Below are 20,764 nucleotides of genomic sequence, written 5' to 3' on the forward strand. Positions count from 1 at the left end.
ATCAAATTGATATTAAGTGTGACCACTCTTTGCTTTTGACAGCACCAGTTCTTGCACACAGTTGTCTGAGATACTTGGCACTTAGGTTGTTCCAAACATCTTGGAGAACTTGCCACAGCTCTTCTGTGGCCATCTCAGTTGCTTGACTTGATAATGTTGAGATCAGGGCTCTGTGGAGGGCCACACCATCTGCTGTAGGACACATTATTCTAATTGCTGAAGACAGTTCCTTTTGTCAAAGCTGAATGTCTGGGGGTCATTGTCTTGTTGCAGAACTCTGATGGTTCTGCCTGATGGTTGAGAAAAAAACAAACATCTGAAGTGCCTCAAATCTTTGCACAATACGGTACTTGTAAAGTCTACTGACACAATGTAAACTTGACTGCCCTGACTTGCCCTTAATTCAATAAAATTTGATTGACCTGAAGTGAATTGCACTGAAACTAAATTGCATCAGCATGCACCCTTATGACAGAGGGGAGGAAACCCGGCGGCGTTAGGACCCGGGGGCACATCTCTGAGGAAGAGGGCGTAGGCTCGGTCAGCCGGTAGAGGAGGAAGGTGCCGCCACTGCCGAGCTGCTCGCGCACAACCGCGAGGTCCTGACAGCAGCACGAGCGATGCGAGTCGAGGGCTGCGAGGAAACAGACTAAACAGAAACACTTCGGCCGGGAATCGTCTTGTTTCAGCAGCGTGAACAGCAACACAGCACAGTGAGCATGTCGGTGCTAGCTCTTCAAGAGTATGAATTCGAGAGACAGTTCAACGAGGACGAAGCCATCCGATGGATGCAGGAGAACTGGTAAGGCTTCACTGCGATGTTTTAACGTAACGTTAGCGCCCCGTTTTTTTTTGAAAAAAAACCCTTCAACTGCAAATTCACCGCGGTGTGTACGTGCTAAATGTGATTTGGAGGCTGTGACGGTGCACATGCACCAGCCTCGCTCACCGGGATTAAACCTCGCCGTATCCTGTTATATCAGGCTCTCTGTCATCATCCGCAAATTGCTGCTTGTGCTTCATAAAATGAACAAATTCACACAGGCCCTGAGCCGCGTGCCATTGCGATGCTGTGCCACACGTCTGAACCCACTGGATAGGCTACTACTGTGTTGTATCCGCTGTTGCATTACGGGCATCTTTTCACAGGGTTTGTCCTTGATTTCCTGTGATTTATTCTGCCGGGATCAGTTACCGCGATACTGTTGTAAAGGTCATCCACGGCTCCAGCTGCCTCATCCATTTAGACAGATATTGAACAGAGCCTGGCCATAGGCTGGTAAACATCCCCCAACAACCATATGGTTGGGGAGGAGATGATTTCAGTAAGTAGACTACTGTTCAGGCATTTTGAAAGATAGCTGCACAGATGTCCCATTTAAATCATATTACACGTTGCTCTAACATTTTCTCTGAAATAATGTTATGTTTTACTCAGTATCAAAATGATTAGGGCTGCAGAAAAACAGGGAAAAGGGACATCACAAGCTCTCAGAAGCTTGTTTTGTCCAACCAAGTGTGCAAAACTCTAAGATGTTCAATTCACAGTGTTATAAAACAGAGAAAAGTAGCAAATCTGCACACAAGAGAAGCTGGGATCACATAATATTTGATGTTTTAGCTTGAAAAATGAATCAGAATAGCTGCTGATTAATTTCCTAACAAATGACTAATCGATTGATAAATGTTTAACAACTGGAGGAACTGAGAATAGTGAATATCCAGTAGTTGATTAATTACTAAACAAGCGTAATTACAAGAGTAATGTGCAGTGTATTCCATGAAACCTTCTTGTAATCACTGATGACCGTGACTTAAAATGAAAACAGAGTCTAGATCTGTCTTTGTTTACCCAGGGCAGTGTCTGCCAGGCTTTGCACAAGCTGCAGCATCACCCTGGACTAATATTTCACTGTTGCAACTGGGATTAAGTAAATATTGCTCTGTGGTTGTGTGCATCGATGCATTTCAAATCTAGGTTGTGTGCAGGTCCGTCCAAGCATCCTTTGCATGAGCTCACCGAGGGGTCATTATCGTCCAGGTCCACGCCAGGTTGAACAAGAGATGGTTCTAAGCAAAACAAAATGAGTCATGTGCAAAGTTAGCATAGGCTTCATTAAGCATTCAGTGGCACTGGGTTTGTGAAAAGCAGCACACGGTGAGCAGGAGGCATTCATCTGGCTTCTTCTATCATCTGAACTGCCTGTAGAAAAAGGTCACATATAGCATATTATTTTTAACACAAATTTGGACTGAGTAGAGCTCTAGGAGCCAGTCATAGAACAGTTCCGTTATTATTCATGGGAATGAAATGTGTGTGTGTCAGGGAGAGAGGGTGACAGCATGGGAGCAGTGTGTAGGAGCTGTCCATACCCTGGTACTGACAACCGGCCAATAACGTTCATCTTCTGATGTCTGCTGACAGAGCATTAGCCAATCACGTTGCAGCTGATCTGTGCTGACTTTTCTCTGCTGCCCCTGTAGTGGAGGATGTCAGACTGGGCCAGTGCACATGGCCTGTAGAGGCAACAACCACAGAAAATGGGATTTGATAGGTTGTTCATTACATTCATAATGTACAGGGGGCAACTGACTAAGTGTGATGTGTTTTTATGACTTGAGGGTGAGACAGAGGAAGAAAAAACAACTCCAAAGTAAACAAGTCTGAAGGCATATATCATGCAAAACACAAACAAATGAAGCTGTTGTTTAATGGTTAGTTCAGTAGGACAACCAACAACAGTGTTTTTTTTATCCATGCAGTGGTTTAAATCACAGACTTGTGCACCACAGTTTTATTTATTTATTTAGCCTGGGGTAAGGCACCCTCAGCAAATACCTACTAGAGTCTGCTAAGTCAAGTGCAAATGCCCATTAAATTACTTTTTGGCTGATCAAAGGTCTGTTAGCACTTGGGTTGGGTGTGAAGATTTAATTGTTTTTGAATCTGCTCATGAATTTTGGTGCTGGTTCAGTTTTTGGCAGATTATTTGAAAAAGAAAAGAGGCCAAATATGGTGGAAGCGAAATATATTTGGCATATAGTGTATTTTTGTAATCTTTTTAGTTACATAGTCAAGAATATACATATTCTTCAGATGAAGGTTTGTTTTTACTTGAGATGTATGCACAAGTATTAGCTGATTCTGGGGCAGTATAATCACAACTGCAGATGTCTCAATTTTAAAGAATTGAGACCACAGTATCACTTGGTATTCCTTTCTTTAACAAAACCTAACATTTTACACTCAAAAGATGCATTTCGGTGCTGCAGATTCACAGATAGTGATTTGCAGAAAGCTAAGATCAGACAACATATCGGTCCAGACAGTTTATTGGTTGAGCTCTAATCTACAGTGATGCAGGAAATGCTTTGTTGCTTACTTCACAGTGCTAGCTCCAGCCTATCATATCGTTAACACCCTGCATATGGACTGATGTAGGCCAAAGTTCAATAAGTCCAAACTCCACTATGAGGAACCACTTTCTGTGGGCCTAATCATTTAATCATGCTGCACATAACACCCCAGGCAATGATGCCACCACAGGTGTTTTACCTTTGACCGACTTAAAAAATGCCTGCAGTGACGTCACTGACTGGGGTGAGGCCAGAAAGTCTGAACCAATAAATCAATATTGGAGGTGAACAATTACCTTTTCTCCCCCAATCACGCCCTATGAAGTCTGATAAAATGAGCTCAATGTAGATAAGAAAAATGCTGTCTGTGGTAGATTTTACCTATGATATAAAAACCCATATGCAATTTGAAAATATTAATTTGTCACTGCGGAGGCAGAGCAGACCACCAGGGGTGGAGGATGTGTGTTGATAAATGACTGCCAATCAAGAAAACTATTCAGACCTCACAGGTAAGACACATTTATGGTATGTTAAAGTTTCACATGAAAAATGTATTCTATCTGAAATCTAATGTCTGCATTACTTTCAGCTTGAAAGCTAAGTGTGTGATTAAGTCACCATATATACAGATTAAGCATATATGTAGAAGATTAACATACAGTAACAAACATAATATATAAAAGATTAACTAGACTATTTGTATTTCAGATTAGTGACCAAACTATAACCTTGGCTATCACACTTTTTCTCCAGCAGTACAAGTTTTAGCTTTAAACCCTGACAATAACACAAAGCTAGTGGCTGTTAGGAGTGGTCACTTTTATTTGTATCCACGGTGCTCAGCAAGTACTGTAGCTAATAAGCCACAGACCACTACTACTCTTATCAAGGGCCAAATGATATTGTTGCATTTCTTTAATCATATATTGTCACTGTCAAAGAAGTAAAACTTCAGCTTTGCCCTTGATTTGTCTTTTGTAATTTGATCTGTTTCATGAGTCAGAAATAATTTTGTTTTGTTTGTTAGATGTTTCTAGGTCATCTCATATTGCTGTGGTGGTAAATCCAATTCATTTAGAGTTCTCAGTTTTCACTGTGGAATTTCACTTTTCATCGCTTTTAGAGGTGACACATGCACATTGAAATGTTAGTGTCTTATAATGAAATTTTCTGTCCAGCCTAGAGCATTAGCTACAGTAGTGCATATGTTTCAAAGCAGACACTGTGATACATCTATGGACACTGTATATATAACTGTGTATACATGTCATTGTTTGGCAGGGATGAATGGAGACTGGTACTCTGATCTAATGTGTTCCCTGGAGACTGGCAGCAGATAGCCCAGCATTGTGAAGCAAGGACAATTAAGCAACTGGCTGAAAGAGGACTAGGAAGAGGAAGAGGAAGGAGTGGACATGGACCTAGATGCTGTTGTTTAGCAGCAACATCTGTATCAACCCCTGTCACCCCTATAACAAGCATGAATGCATGAGGTAGTGTAGGAAGAGGAGAAGATATTCGCTATACATTTGCGAGAACTCCATCTTGAATTTGACAGAGGTGACACAGTCTGTCACGCTTGACAGTGCTGCCAACTCAAAGTAATCAGCTGTTGTGATAAACAGTTTCTGCATGTAAAATTTGGAAAGCGGATAAAAATATTTTCTCAGCTTCACATATTTTTGTTGTCAGTGCTGTCCTGTTATTTCAGGGGTGTTGGCAGCATCACATAGCACCTGAGACCTGAGAATTAAGTGCAAAGTGAAGTCACAAACAATTCAGATAGAACCTGCCATGTCAGCTGGGTGATATTAATATCAGTCACTCTTTACGTCACATACTCTAAACCCCTCTGCACTTGTGGCTCTGCTCGACACATATCCTTCGGCTGTAGGATATGATCAAGAGAAACCTGGCTCTGCTACAGATAAAATAGAATAGGGAATAGGACTAAAATAGTCTGCTTGGCTACTTAATATTACAATTTTAGTATGGAAGTGAAAGTTTTCTCTTTACATGTGACAGGAACTGTATTCCTAGGACTGTGGAATGAAACAGATTTTGCAAATAGGTTTTCTCCCTTCTCTTCTCTCCTCATTCACTGATTACATTTCAGCATTTGCACATTTTTCTGACAGAATCCTCTGTAATGGACGCATTTACTTGTATAGCTGTTAAATGTAATGTGGTTTGTTAGTAAATACACTTCCAAGCTAATTGTCTACTTTCTATGAAAAACCATTGCTATACATATGTGCTGACAGCATTTTTCTAAATAAAGGATGTTTAACCTATAACATATACATTTCAGTGTATATGTTGTTCCAGTTATACTGTGATGTGATTTGTAGAGATGGCGGTATCTGGACTGCAAGCATTATTGTAATAGCTTCTATCACGTTGTTTGACAATGTTGCAGTATATTATTTAGCAGGACATGGCAAACCACAACAGAAAGAAAAGGAAATCATTTAATAGTCAGATTACTTTTTTTATTAAATGTGGTGGAGAAATGTCATTGAGAATAATCCAGTATCAGGCTGCTGTGTAACATACTATTGAGGATTATGTATGTTTTACTCAGACAGAGCTCTTGCATTATGCGGATGCATTTAAGATTTGTGGGTTTTTTTTTCCTGTGATAATGCAATTAATGCAATTCAGTGTAATGAGTAAAATCTGCTGTAGTTTTAGAAAAGGTTTTGTATTGAGATTGCCATGTTTTGCAGTGTGGCATTATTGTCCTAAAGAGAGCTGTTACCTACTCTTACACACATCTTCAACCTGCTGACTCACTCTGAACTCCTGCAGACGTCATCACTTCTCATTGCCATGCAGGTTGCTGGGAATCTGTGTTCCCTGTTTTTTGAAAAGCCTCTGGAGTAGGTAGCATCCCCTCGGGTCTCAGCACTTTTGATAGATCTCTGTTGGTTTTTGCCTCGGACTGATAATGAGAGACGCATGGCCCCAGAATGCTGCAGTGAGAATGAACAATGAGATCTTATTTGTTGCCTGTTTTGTTTATACGATTCAGCTGTCCTGTTCTTTATACCACCACATTGGAAATGCATTTGCAGCAAAACACAGTTAATCATTTGCTTTTTGATACAGAAGTATCATAGCTCATTCACTAGTCTTGAAGGTCAGGTTCCTGGGATTTGATGAATTAAAGAGATAAGTCTCTTCTATCCAAGTCTCATGTTTCTTATTCAGTTGGAGAGCAGTCCAGCCCATTGTCTCAGAGCCCTGCTGTTGGCTGGATGAGACCAATAGATACACCCGTCTTAAATTTGGCATCAGGGTATCATTTAACCAGTTTGTTTCTTTTTCACTTGTAATACATTCGGTTAAATAATATTTTCAATTTGTAATAATGGGATGATAATAGAATAATGTATTTGTATGTGCCAACAGTACAAGCAGGCAGCTAACAAAGGATGCATATTTCAAAGCTACAGTGCAGAAGATATGGGAGAGGTAGGACAGTTAAAGAATAAGCGTTTTTAGAATGTTTAGTAAATAAATTAGTTTTCAGGTGTCAAGCGGTGTAGTGAGAATGAGGCTATATTTTAAAATCATAGTGGGCTGCCTTCTGTTTGTATTTCATAGTATTTCTTGTGCCTTGGATTTAATGCATAGCCTACTAACTAACTCCACAGCTAAACACAATGCACGCAAACACTGTTATTTTTCAGTTTGAAGAAATCATTTATCAATTTTAGAGGTTCCTCTTGATAGTCATACAATAAATCTATAATGTCTTGGTTCTGCAAGCTGTTGCCATTTTGACAAGAGCAGCACATGGTGATGTTGATCAGTCCTGACCATGTTAACCCAGAATCCACCCCAGGCTTTATGTTTGCTAGGTTGCTCTCCTTCTCACGACTGGTGAGGCCTGAGATGAAGATGTGGGCTGGCTCCTCAGAAACTAAGGCCTGCCTCGAGTGTTGATGTGCTCCGGTTTCACTTTCAGATTTCATCATCAGGCCATCTAGGAAAAGCTTGCATGTGTGCAAAGAAATGAGCAGTTAATTATAATTTCTGTTTTAATTACTGTCCATGTCAGTGGAAATAAACCAGTTACTGTGTTGTCTCGCACAACTATCACAGCCTTCTTCAGGAAATTGGTAACAGTATACTAGATTGTCCATATAAACAGGCCTTGGAAAACATTTCCTATTCACAATAAGGAAAAGCAGAGATATAAATGGTAAAACTAATGATGGAATGATGGAATTCCATTTATCTGCTTCATTTCAGGATTTTGGTATTGTGCATGCTGCCTCATTGTTGTGCTATCATGACTTACTAGTACACATGAATCAAATGTAGCCATCAGTAAGTGGGTTTCCATCCGGATTTAGCTCAGATTTAAATCAAATATCCAAAGAAAATGTGAGTTTATGCATGTTTCCATCCCTTATGTTATTTCAATAGTAGGAATTAGTTTGTCAAGATAAACAGCTGGTGGTACTAATCCTTGAGTGCCATTAAACCCTTGCAGGTTAACACCAGAATATTTTCCATGAAAACTTCCAGTTTTTACAATTTCTCAAACCTGCGTTACTTTTGATCAGTTAGCAGTCTTCTTCTTCCCCACCCTATTAGCACATTGTAGCTTTTCTCTGTATCAGCTTTCAATTAGTGGAGTAGTGTGGCTTGCATGCAGTATGTAATTGAATTATTGCCCTCTGCAGTTCCAGGAATGCCTGTTGTGTCACCTTTGTGCTTCACTGTGTACATGCGTGCCAGTATGTGGCCTTAGTACAAGACAAGATAGAAACAAATTTTGGGGCTGTTCATTAAAACATTAGTCAATAGCACCACCAGTGGTCAAAAACTGCAGTGTACCTTTAAAAGATATTGTTTCAAGCATAAACCCTTAAACCCTTTTGCCACCTTCAAGACAAATTTTGCAAGAATGGTCACTGTTGTCAAGATTACATCCATCCAATACATTTTCAGTAATTGTTCCATAATGTCAAAACTGGGTAAATAGTGTAGTCATAGGCTGTAGTGGCCTCTATTACTATATCTTCTAAAAAGAAGCCCAACATTGTGACTGCCCATGTAAGCTTTATTGAAACAAATTATTTGAATACAGTAAGTACACAGTATAGATAGTATGGTTAAGGTGGATGGATTTGGTAAAAATGTGCACATTGACTTTTTCTGTTGAGAGCTATGCAATACAAGCTTCCTGCAAAGCCATTTGTCTTGATGCTTAAAATAAGCATGACTCAAGTTGTTCTTAAGCACTTAACAGGCTGAAATAATTACCACTCAACAAAAGTACTCTTCTATTTTCTGAATAGACAAATTATCCTTTAATATGGGCCACCAGATGCCGAATGAACTGAACGAATGATAGTAGTTTTACAAGGTTGGTAATGTTAAGTTCCACCAGAAACTGCATGCAGTAACAAGGAATAGTGGGAGTGTTACTAAGTGGATTATTTCTGGGTGCTTCCTGAATGACAGCTTATTCTGTAATCGCTACGTCTTATTTACAGCACCTCTTGGTCTTATTTTGTGCTTTGCTGCTCATCCCACTCTTTGGCACAGTAACTCTGATTGCCTTTCTACTGTTTTAGATGTTGTTTGTTGTTATTGTATGTTTTAGACACAACAGTGACAGGGAATAGAGCTGAGCACCCAGAACTGAACTCAGGGACCTACACACACACATAGACACACAGACACACACACACACACACACACACACACACACACATATTTGTTGTGCATGCGGCTGCGGATGCATAAGTGACACTGTACACATGCACTTTGGTGAGACAGACACCCGCTCACTGGCACAGGCGTGCAGACTCATCCTCAGACTGCAAACTCAGGATTATGTAACGGATGAAATCTCCTGGACCAGCTAATACAGATCCAAGTTCCACAGCAGGTTACCCAGCAGCTTTATACAACACTGTCAGTGGGGGAGGGGAGGGTCTACAGGATCAACATCCTCATTATATTATGCACTGTACTAAAGAGGCTACATGCAAGTACACAGACCACAAAAAACATAGGCAGAAAGTGCACACCTCTGTAGTGATTTACTTTCACAATACCCTGAGTTGATATCTGGACCTGAAAGTTTACTCTAAAATGTGTGTGAGGTCGGATACCTTACAGTTGCCTGGCAGTCTTGTTTGAAGTTAGAATAAGCAAACCTTTACAGCCTCATAAATGACACGTTTAGTGGGTCCTATTTGTTGTGGACAGTTTTGTAGGGCTATAGTGGCAAAGGGCAGCTCTACAGTTTTGGTTTGTTGGTTTTAATTCTTTATTCTTGTCAGATATGAGCACCTTTTTTTGTTGATATCTTAGATATTCAGCGTGCTTTGGCAGCAGTTCAAACTGGGCCAACGCCCAGTGTCTCACCCTGTGATAATAATCACACATAAGAGAGAGAGAGATGACAGAGATGCCTAACCTACCTAATGGAGCAGCTCCTGTGTATTATCCTGGTTGTACACGTTGATCATTGTCTGTTAAGTTTGTGGTTTTCTTGTAAACTAATATTTGACTCAGTGCATGTTTCAACTAAAAAACAAAAACACACAGTACATGATTTATGTCGTGACCCTGAACATGTATAATATATGTAGTGGATCTAGGATACATACATACATATATATATATATATATATATATATAGATAGATAGATAGATAGATAGATATAGATATATATATATATATATATATTTTTTTTTTTACAGCAGCTGCTTACTGTTATTTTGGAGTAAAGCTCAGCAGGTGGAAAGCAGCTGGTTTTGCAGCCATGCAGCAAGCAAGAAATCTCTGCTGATTCTGTTACTACTCCATGCTGATCCTCCCCAAAAGAGCTCTGACGTTGTAGTTTTTCATTTGTGCTGCCTCGGCCCACTTTGACAAACAGCAGAGTCAAGCCTCTTGCCACACCCCTCTAATATATTGTCCTGTGTAGACATAAGTCAGGATCAGGGGTGCTAGTTGCAGTACTTGTTTTTTTGTTCCCCTTTTGTTTCTACATTTTATAGGATGTTTTTTATTTGTACAAAATTTCACGAGGTTGTTTCATCTGATGTTTCAGGCCTTTAACTGTGAATTAAAGGATTAAAATAAGCATGACATAACTTAAACACCAATGATGGAAGATATCTCCTTCTACATCATCCATATAAAGTCTCAGTTTTCACAAACTGGATAAATAAGATACCTGCTGTAATTTGAGCAAAGATCCACCAGAAAGGTTCAAAAGAGTTAGTATGTGAATTTCTTGGTGACTAGGTGTAGTAGAATAGCAGTGTTTTCATCCTGACACTGGTCCAGATTGTTTGTGTGTCAGTTAATTATAAAATGCAGAAATTTCTGCATGTGGTGAAGCAGTTTGCTGAATGCTTGGTATTGATCAATAACTCTATTGTGTCACCACAGTTGGTGGGTCATTTTGTTTCTGCAATGTAGTCATAGTATTTCTTTTGGGCCTTGGATGATTAAAAGAATGTATCCCTTGTATGATGGCTTTTAGGGTTGCTTTGAGTACCAGAAAATCCTGTTTAACGTATTATTTCTTGGACGTATCTGAATACTGAAGTATCATGGGTGGAGCTGTAGAGGCACGGGGAGGCATGAAGGGATGATGTGAATTCACACTGATGTCTCAGATACATTCCTGTGACTGCAGACATAGCCTGGCTGCAGCTGGCACTTCAGAGCCATTGCAAAGACAACAGCAGCACCTCCCCCTCCCCCACCACCACCTCCCCACCAACTTGTCAGCTTTGACCATGCCCTGGGGTTTCTTTACCCTTTATTATTTTTTCTGACAGCAGTGCAATCCATCTTCTAAATGTATTGCATTAGGCTATGCACATCTTAACATTTGGCTCAGTTTAATGCACATGATAATGATAAAACACAGAGACTGACACAGAAAGATTCCTCTTTACCTCTGTGCATGGGATGTCATGATATTGGCTGGTATGCAAAGTTACCTGTCAAACCAGTTCAGACTAGTTACATAGAACTGCATCTTTATTTAAAGTCAAATTGTTGTAAATTAGCTAATAGTCAGTAGTTGCATTTCGATAGAAACTTGAGAAACTTATCTGTTGAGATTTTGTACTCCCTGCAGCAAAGGTAATACATTACAATTCACACAGATGTAGAAGTAGATAGAAGTAGATTTGGTCACCATTTTTAATCAACAGCAGCAGCTGACTCAGTTCAACAGGTCTGAAACGTGAATGAGGTTTAGGTAAAGGTCAAAACGGTGAGGTTTTGATTGAGATGAGAAATATAACACAGCAAGTAAATCTTTGAGTCTGTTTGAGCTGTAACCAGCAGATGTTTGGAATTTTTACTTACAAAATTACTTTTAACAAAACTCTGTTAAACAGTGGCCACAAATGATGATTTCAAAATAATGGTGAATGCTAAAATGTTTTTGCAACAGTAACACAACTGACCCAAGAATTACTTTTATTAAAAAAAAAAAAAAAAAATCCATCTTAAGTTTGCTAACATTAGCCCCTTAAAGCTATTGGTCATACCAGAACAAATAAGACTGTTACAGCAAAACAGGTGAGTGTATTGAGTTAAGTAAGCATGTGTTATATTGCTTAAGTTTGCATTTATAAGTGGAAAAATGTGTTTGTTCCTCTTTCAGAAGTTGCATAGTCTCACTTTAAATTATTAATTGATTGTAAAAAATATTATTTCTGAGTTTTGATATGATTGAATTGTTAATGCTCTGTGCTGCCACACTAAAGGAAATAAATGAATGCCATGTGATCAGATGTAAAAAGCACACTGCACCCTGCAGAATCACATCATAGGACATAGTGTATATCACTCTGACCTTTGACCTTTCAGCGTGGATGGTTTTACACTGAAGGGGAATGCTGAGATTGTCTTTCCTTTGCACTTCCCCTGGCCTCACTACAGTATGTAGGCCACTGTGTATTGTGTGTTGCTCTGTTCTCCCCTCGTTTGCGTGTAGTTGAGAAACAGTGATGTCATTCTGCAGTCCAACCCTGTTGTCATTCTGTGAAAGCAGCTCCTTTTGACTTTGACTGGACTGCTTTGTCCTTTGTTCAGTGGAGGTGGCCTAAATCACTTTCTGGGCTTCCTGCATGAACAGAGAGGTGGCATCCTTCATCTTCAGAATACTGGCACACAATGAAGTCCATTATTTTAAACAATTGACACTGTTACTGCACTTTTGTTGTTATTGTCAGTGACTTGCCTTTTCGGTTACTGTTATGATAGAAATAATTTACATTATTCACATTCTTAGCAACATTTTCCTTTTAGTTAGGAAAGGTGGAAATAGAAGAAGAGTCAATACACTCTAATAATAATATGGAGTTGGTTGTATTTGAATTGTATTATTGGCTAAATGTTTCCTTGTGATATATTGTCCTCTCCCTGTAAACTGTATCACACAGCCATGTTTCTGTGTGAACTTTTTTTTCCTCTTTTCTTGTCTAGCTACACACCTGATCAGCAAAACTAAGTGCTGTTGTTGCTGTGCTCTGCTGAGGCTGCAAAACAGAACAGGATAGATTTCTGCCTGCAGGTTGCATATGTCACGCTTCTGTGAGAAATTTTCATTTTTCATTTGTATTGCAAGACATACACAAACCCTTTGACCAGTATGTTAGTGTGCTTGTGTACTGTATATTACATAGACAGTTGACCTTGAGTAGATGATCATATCCACAGATATGAAACACCTCGTATAATACAATACTGTGCCACTTAAAGTAAGGTTTTAAATAGAATAATTTACTCCAGCCCTCTCCACTGAGTAATACATTTTAATTTAGCAATTAATTTCAATGTTATGTTGTTCTCTTTGTATAACCTCCAAACCAGCAGAACAAAAACAACATCACTGAACTGGAACATCACTCCTTGAGCTAGTTTTACACAACTCATAATCCCCTGGGCTATTGGTCCCAGAGCTCCCAGAATGCCTCATTCCTGGTCCCTGTGCACAGTCCTCTGAGAGCAAACCTGATTTATTTATTTATTTTTTCCAAGGGTGCTGCTGTACAATCTTTTTTCCTCCATCATCAGTGTGCAATTATACATGTCCCTACCTCTGCCCTCTGAGCAACCCCACTACAGGTCTTAGACTTAGACTTGACTTTATTGAACCCTTTGGGATGACTCCCTCAGGGTTTAATGCCTTACTCTTAAACACCTGCAACCTTATCATCATTAGTTTATTTTCACTAACTTTTTCTGGCTAATGCAGCTTAAGAATTACTCTGGCTCTCTGTCCAATAGATAAAATAGCATTTTGGACAAAGTCGCTCTAATTTTATGGCAGCATGCCCCTGTTTTCTGTTGGTCCTACTCAGCATTTAGTCTGTCAAGTCAGACCACCTGTGCTGAGCCCTGGGAAATGCTTTTCTTTAGATTTAGTTGGGCCAGGTGATGCTTCATCACAAGTCCTCCGCTTCATGTGGCACAGCAGTGATCGCTGATAAGTCAATTAAGGCAAACAGGATGGTGGGAGTTGGAACCGAATAGAAGCAATAACTGTAAACTGAAAGCTAAGTGTTACACGACAGTTGGAGCTGTACTTCAAAATCATTAAATCATTACTTCAGGCAATGCTTGAAGTCAGTACAGCTAGCGTTTGGGTTGTAAACAATATGTTGTACTTATTAAAGTGGCACTGGTGGAAGAGGAGCAGTTAGAGATGGTTGTGTAACTGATTTTTAAAATAGATTTGGGGTTTAAATGGACTAGTTAAAGTACTGTCTGTGAGTAATAGTAACTACTCCCTTAGTAACTACTGTCAGAATACCTCATGGCAAAGTTGTAAAGAAAAAAAAGAAACGTTTGACATACTTAGACTGTTTTATGTCGATCAGTTTGTGATGGGTATAAATTGTGTTGTTTGGGGACCCAGAAATGCAGCGTGCATGGTAAATAGCTGTGTGTAGTTTTAGGATAGATTTCTAACTGATCAATAGATGCTCATGTCAGAATGCATTGGCACTTATTATTTTTGTGTTTTGTTTCTTTTATATATTTACCTTGTATTATTTTTGTTATATTTCTGCTGCTTTATCTTGTTGACTCCTCACATTCGTTGGCAGAACTCCTGCTAAGCAGCTAACTGTAAGCTGCCTGGGGCTTTCTGTATGTGACTGTATGAATATTAAGCAGGGTATTGCTGAAAAAGACTCAACATAATCAGCACATTAACCTGGGCATGCACAGGCAATGAAAAGTCAAAGAAAGGTTCATGTTAATCTCTTCACTTTTTGTGTTCACAGGAAGAAGTCCTTTCTCTTCTCTGCACTCTATGCTGCCTGTATCCTCGGGGGCCGCCATGTCATGAAACAGAGGGAGAAGTTTGAGTTGAGGAAACCGCTGGTGCTATGGTCGCTCACACTCGCTGTATTCAGGTAAGAAGGAGTTGGCATTATCAATGAATTGATAGGAAAATGACTGTCTGTATGTGTAATCAGACATGGCTTTAGTTGCACAATGTCTGCTAGCTGACACCTGCTGGTCACATTAGACACTACCAGCAACAGAGCAAAGCAGCTACATTTTGTTATGGAGCCAAACTTATTTACACATCAAGTACATATTTTGTAACATCAGATTCATTGCTTGGGAGTTTGAGTAATGAGACTGATTCCATTATTCAGAGGGAAACTGAGTCATGGTTTGTTTCAAACAAACTGAATGCAGTTGAATTCAGAATGGATTCTTTTGGGACTAAAACACAAGTATGCACATTGTATTGAATATGTAAAAAGTGCTGCATATTTTAACACAGTCAAAAAAGCTGCAGTTGATACTAACACAGAAGGTATTGACTTACATAGACATATATAATTCATATGGACAGTGTGTAGTAAGTGCCTCAGACTGTTCTATGTAAACATACTTTGTACTAACAACCTGCTCATGTGTTGTAACTAATTGTACAACATATTTCTCAACGACAATAAATTGCTATGTCTGTGTTTTCTCTTTGTCCATGCAGCATATTTGGTGCCATCCGTACTGGGAGTTACATGATGTACATCTTGATGACAAAAGGGCTCAAACAGTCAGTTTGTGACCAGAGCTTTTACAACGGGCCTGTCAGCAAGTTCTGGGCATACGCCTTTGTACTTAGTAAAGCACCAGAACTGGGTAAGTCAAGACCTTGTAATACGGCATATCTCATATTGCTGTGTATACTAGTATGTGTATATATTGTTTATATTGAGGAGCTAGGTTTTATATTCCTGAGGATCCTCCTGTTGCTTAAAATGCCATGAACCCCAGGCTTAAACCAAGAGCAGTTGTTCCTCTCAGTGGGAATGAAAGGTGGCAGACGGTCACTGCCTCTGTTCTCTCTATCTGGTCGTTGTGCAGTCCAGCATGAACATGAGTGTGAATGCTGGAAACCAGAGAATGGACACTCAGAGTGTACCCATAAGGCTCAGAATAACAAATAATTAAGTTGTAAACTAATAATCATACACATTAGCTAGAAACACATACAGGCTTATAATGGGACTCTGTGCTAAGGCAAAACATTGCGAATAGCTAACTGGCTAACTGTTGTGCCCCATGCACACATACACAGGTTCATGCATTACAGTAAGGAAGGCAGTCTACAGTAATTTTCCACCCTTGTATATTTTCTCCTGTACATCAGTTTGAAAAGGAAAATGTAACTTCACAGTTACCTGGCATAGCTACAGCAATGGTAAAGGTTCATTAGATTCTTAAACAGTTTTCTTGTTTAATTAGAAATATAATTTCTAAAATGTAATGCAAACCATTTTAAATACCTGATACTGTAGTGTTTTTTGTAGCAGCTGAAGAAAATTTTTATTTTTTCCTAGTATCTTTCTTTTCCCTGTTTATTGTAACTATATTGGTTCAGAATTCAGTGTTAATGTTAGTAATTTAATGGGTAATAAATAGGCTCTGTAAATACAGCTTTTGCTGTCACTTGTGTTTCTGTTTATTATTGAAAGGACGGCCTGTTAAGTTGTTTCAGTCATTTCAGTCCTACTCTGTGTGTGCCAGCAGTTTTGTGGTTTTACACAGTTTATTTAGCCAACATTTTTTGCATATTTGAGAGCAACTTAAATCGCAGCCATTCATTTTGAATGGGCCAGTGGTAATGATATTCTCTTCCCTCCTGTTCCTCTTCCTTTACCCCCCCTTTATTCCCCTCCTCCTCATGCTCTCCACAAACTTCTCCCATCTGTTGTACAACTCAACTTCCTTCAAAACTTCCTCTGTCATACCTGTAGGTGACACTCTCTTCATCGTCTTGAGGAAACAGAAGCTCATCTTCCTCCACTGGTACCACCACATCACCGTGCTGCTCTACTCCTGGTACTCCTACAAAGACATGGTGGCCGGCGGTGGATGGTTCATGACTATGAACTACTTAGTCCACGCCGTTATGTACTCTTACTACGCCTTGCGGGCGGCCGGCTTCAAGCTGTCACGCAAGTTCGCCATGTTCATTACACTGACCCAGATCACCCAGATGCTGATGGGCTGTGTGGTGAACTACCTGGTGTACTCGTGGATGCAGCAGGGCCAGGAGTGTCCATCCCACATGCAGAACATTGTGTGGTCCTCCCTCATGTACCTCAGCTACTTTGTGCTCTTTGTCCAGTTCTTCTTCGAGGCCTACATCGGCAAGTCCAAATCATCAGCTATGGCTATCACCAAGAAGAGCGAGTAAAAAAAAAACAAAAATGCCATAAGTATGGGAAGAAGGGAGATAATGAAGAAAAAGGGAGTTAGAAATGGAGAGCAGGGACCAGTGACTTGAGAGGGAGAGAAAGAGAGAGAGTGAGGGGGATGAATGGGTTTGGATGATGGAGAAGTGGCATGGAGGTCAGGGAAGTGGGTATGGGGTGGGGGTGGGGGTGGGGTGGGAGGGTCAGGAAGATGGCTGGTGTTTGTGCTTGAGCATTTCTACTAATGTGCAGATCTAAAAAGCCTCATTGGAGGTGATGTCTCCATTGAGGAATGCTGAGGACGCAGTGCCGCCATGATCAGAAGCCATCACGAGTTGTCCACCTGAAGTTTAAAAGCCCCTTTTTGAATTCACCATGAATAGTTCTTTAAACCTAAAAGATAACAAAAAGACAAAACCACCAGATTAAAAAAAATTACATCTGCCACGAGCATATGTTTACTTGATATTAAAAAAAAGAAATTAATCAGTACATATGAAGATGGATGGAGTGTTAACTTGAGCCATCTGAGTATGTTTTTGTCTGTCTGTTGTCAGTGTTTGTTGTTTTGTTTTGATCTGTCAAAGAAGGAAGTTTGAGACACTGGTGAGTGCTTGAAGCTGCAGTGTGTTGGTGGTTGATGTGAACTGATGGGGTGAACGGCACTGTATCTTCTGTGTCTTACATTGCAAAATGCGATATTTTTCTCAGGTCTTAGGTTATCTCTTTCTTAATATAATATGCATATCAAGACAAAGTAGACATGTTTAACATCAGCACCGGTTTACAGTATGGCTGAAATTCATCCAGTATGGCCGCATAGTCGAAAAAAAAAAAAAGTATGAATGAAACTGATTGGACTGACTGACTCAGATGATCACACTGCTCCTGGGTATGATGGGAAACAGATGCTGACAGTGCCCTGCTTCACCATTTGTCATGACCTTGCAGAAATTGCCGACCACACTTGGAAAATGACTTGCCATTGATTTCCAAACGCTTGTCTGTGTTAAAGGATCCCTACCAGTGAAGAAAAAAAGCCTGTTGGACATTGAAAGCTTAAATGGAGGACAAACATATTTATGTTTAGCAAAAGAAAAAACATGCAAATTGTCAAAATCTGCTGTATTGACTTTAAAAAATAGTATGTATCCTTAATGGTGTCTGTTGTGCTATTGTGCATTTGCACTGTATCAATGTCAAAAACAATTGTTGCTGAAAAATGTAACGTATGAACAAAGAGTGCTAAAATGTGATGTGCCTGTGGTGTTCATTTTTTTTGTCTCCGCTGTGATATCTTGGCATTACACAATCCTTCTTTTGGTGCTGCACCTAAAAAGCCATTTTATGGGAATACTGGTTTCACCAAACTCAAGTTAGTGTGTGTCAGTGGTGGGTATAATTGGCTGGTGGCAGGGATAAACAGCATATATGACTCAAGCAAGTAAACTAATGGGCTTAACCAATAAACCATTGCAACAATGCTGCTGAACCTGCATTGAAAAGTGTTCTTATCCACTGTACCTGGCCTCCCCCTAGAGGTACAATTGTGCAATAAAGCCTAATCACTGAGACTAACTACTATTAAATGGACAGAAAGATCATTCACTTAGAATAAGGACAATCTACATTTTCTGTTTGAAAAGAAGGTTTTCTGTTTTCTCTTGTTGATTATTTTGGTAACAATATCATCTAACAGAATTGTGTAGAGATATGAGATATGCATAAGTAGACCTTATATCAAGATTAAAATTGGCTTTTAAATTCATCAAGTCCATGCCATATTGTTAATGTGTTGATGATACCACATGTAGTTGAAGGCAGAATTGTTATTTAATAAATGGAGGGAAGAGTTATATTGTGAGAAAATAGTATCCCAGACAGAAATTAGCATCATGTTGACGTCATGGTCACCGGAAGTCACCGTTTCCTCTCACCTCTCGATGGACTACAAACGTGTCTCACTTCCGATTACCATCTTCGTTTGGTCAAAAAAAGTCGCAACTTGTGAATAACTTAATAATTTTCTTCATTGTCGTGCCCACGTGATATTTTTGTGACAGTTGGACAAAGTGGGTATTTTAGGAATCCATACAAGTCTTCGAAACTGCGGTAAGTGCGACCTGAAAGGTTTTTCAAAGGTTGAATTGTTCTCATCTTCAAGAAACATGGATGCGTGGTTAGCTAGCAGTTGTCTCACCTGTGACTGCAGATATGAGACCGCGAATAAATACTTTAGGGTTGGCGCTGACGTGGAAAACGTGGAAAACGAATAAATTCCCCCGATGTTTGGCAGAGGTGACTCTTAAAGTCCAGGGGTAGCTTAGCTCGCTAGCTCTGCCACACTGAAAGCAGTGCGGGACTTTGCAAAAGTTTTCCTGGTTTAGAAAAGATTCGTCTGGTTAGCATGCTTCAACGTGAAGTGGGCTGTGGTGTTTCCAAAGATTCACTCAGCAAAGAAATTAGTTTTCCCTAAGTTTAATTTGCTATATCATTTAGTTTAATGGCAAATTGAACACCAAGTCAAGTGACGGCAGCTGAAAATTAGCCGTTTGGCCAACACCTGCGCATTTACAGTGAGTGATCTGAGCAAACACCTAAACAGGAAAACCACATAAGTATCTAATTAATGTTGGCCAAGCCAGAGATTCAACATGCACAATGACAGAGATCCCTGGAAGTGGCAAGTCTTAATGGAATGCAACCATTATCATTTATATTGGTTACACACCCGCTTTTTCTGCAATGACTTCCCAAAATGTCTCTCGATGTGCTATGAGTGTGTTTCCAGCACATAAGAAAATCCATCAACTTTAGTAGACATACACATTTCATATAATGCATATAAGTTAGAAACAGTCTACTTTGCTGTTGAGCAAATTCCAAAGAAATGTTAGTTATCTCACATAGTGTTGGCCTAAAATCTAAGAACTAAACATGTCAGTGTTTTGAGTTCCTAAACGCAATCACACGATCTTTAATCCCTCTGAATTTACCTTAATGTGGAGATGGAAAGAAATATATTGTTAATAGTTAACTATTTTATAGTAATTTTGTCAATAGAATAATTGAACTGTAGGTTTTAGGTGCAGATAATTTTGAATTGTTGATCATTATCAGACCTCTTTCTGTATGCTGACATTTATTTATCCTAAAGGTGGTGGTGGCTGTTTCAAAATTAAATACACAGGTCTATTGTTAGCACACAGAAATAACAACCATGTTTATTTTGGCACTGTTGAACATGGCGTTGACCGATCAGCCTTTGTTAACAGACCCTCCATTGTGGTGAAAGTTGTTGTTCAGGGTTTACTGGATTTAACCGTTGGATGGTTTACCGTTTGGTTAGTCTCAGTTGGCAAAGTCCGATTGTGCAGTACATACAGTGGGTCATAATGATGCATATTGTTGTTAACCAGAGGCAAGGCATCAGGAGCTGCCATCCTCAAGAGGCTGCAAATACATACAGTATTGTATCACTTCATTTTTTGTTTTGCATTAGTATGGCTGTGAAACACTAACAAAGAAGACTGTATTTAGACTGCCTCAGACTGACTTCACAAATGTTGTTTTTGGGACACAAATAATTTGATATTTAATTTGTTTTTCACCTTTTTGTAGACAGCTGTAATAAGATCTGATCTAAGCCACAAAAGAGGGAAAGCCCAGGTAATCTCAT

At 39.6% G+C, this 20,764-nt stretch overlaps 1 protein-coding gene across 1 annotated transcript; it reads left to right on the forward strand.

Annotated features, from left to right (window-relative positions):
• The first annotated feature begins 548 nt into the window (after positions 1–548).
• On the forward strand, positions 549–18,341 carry elovl6 (ELOVL fatty acid elongase 6). Its single transcript, XM_051072523.1, has 5 exons — positions 549–802; positions 14,653–14,784; positions 15,375–15,526; positions 16,645–17,251; positions 17,297–18,341. The coding sequence occupies exons 1-4, from the start codon at positions 720–722 to the stop codon at positions 17,085–17,087; spliced, it is 810 nt and encodes a 269-aa protein (XP_050928480.1). The 5' UTR covers positions 549–719; the 3' UTR covers positions 17,088–17,251; positions 17,297–18,341.
• Positions 18,342–20,764: the final 2,423 nt, after the last annotated feature.

The sequence above is a fragment of the Lates calcarifer genome, linkage group LG8, assembly GCF_001640805.2.
Source record: "Lates calcarifer isolate ASB-BC8 linkage group LG8, TLL_Latcal_v3, whole genome shotgun sequence".
Classification (NCBI taxonomy): Eukaryota; Metazoa; Chordata; class Actinopteri; family Centropomidae; genus Lates; species Lates calcarifer.

What these genes read in the sequence shown, in the direction of transcription:
- elovl6 (XM_051072523.1), top strand. Translation starts at nt 720, where the DNA reads ATGTCGGTGCTAGCTCTTCAAGAGTATGAATTCGAGAGACAGTTCAAC. An exon ending in CGATGGATGCAGGAGAACTG is followed by an intron (nt 803 to 14,652) that starts GTAAGGCTTCAC and finishes TTGTGTTCACAG; the next exon opens with GAAGAAGTCCTTTCTCTTCT. An exon ending in TAGTAAAGCACCAGAACTGG is followed by an intron (nt 15,527 to 16,644) that starts GTAAGTCAAGAC and finishes TCATACCTGTAG; the next exon opens with GTGACACTCTCTTCATCGTC.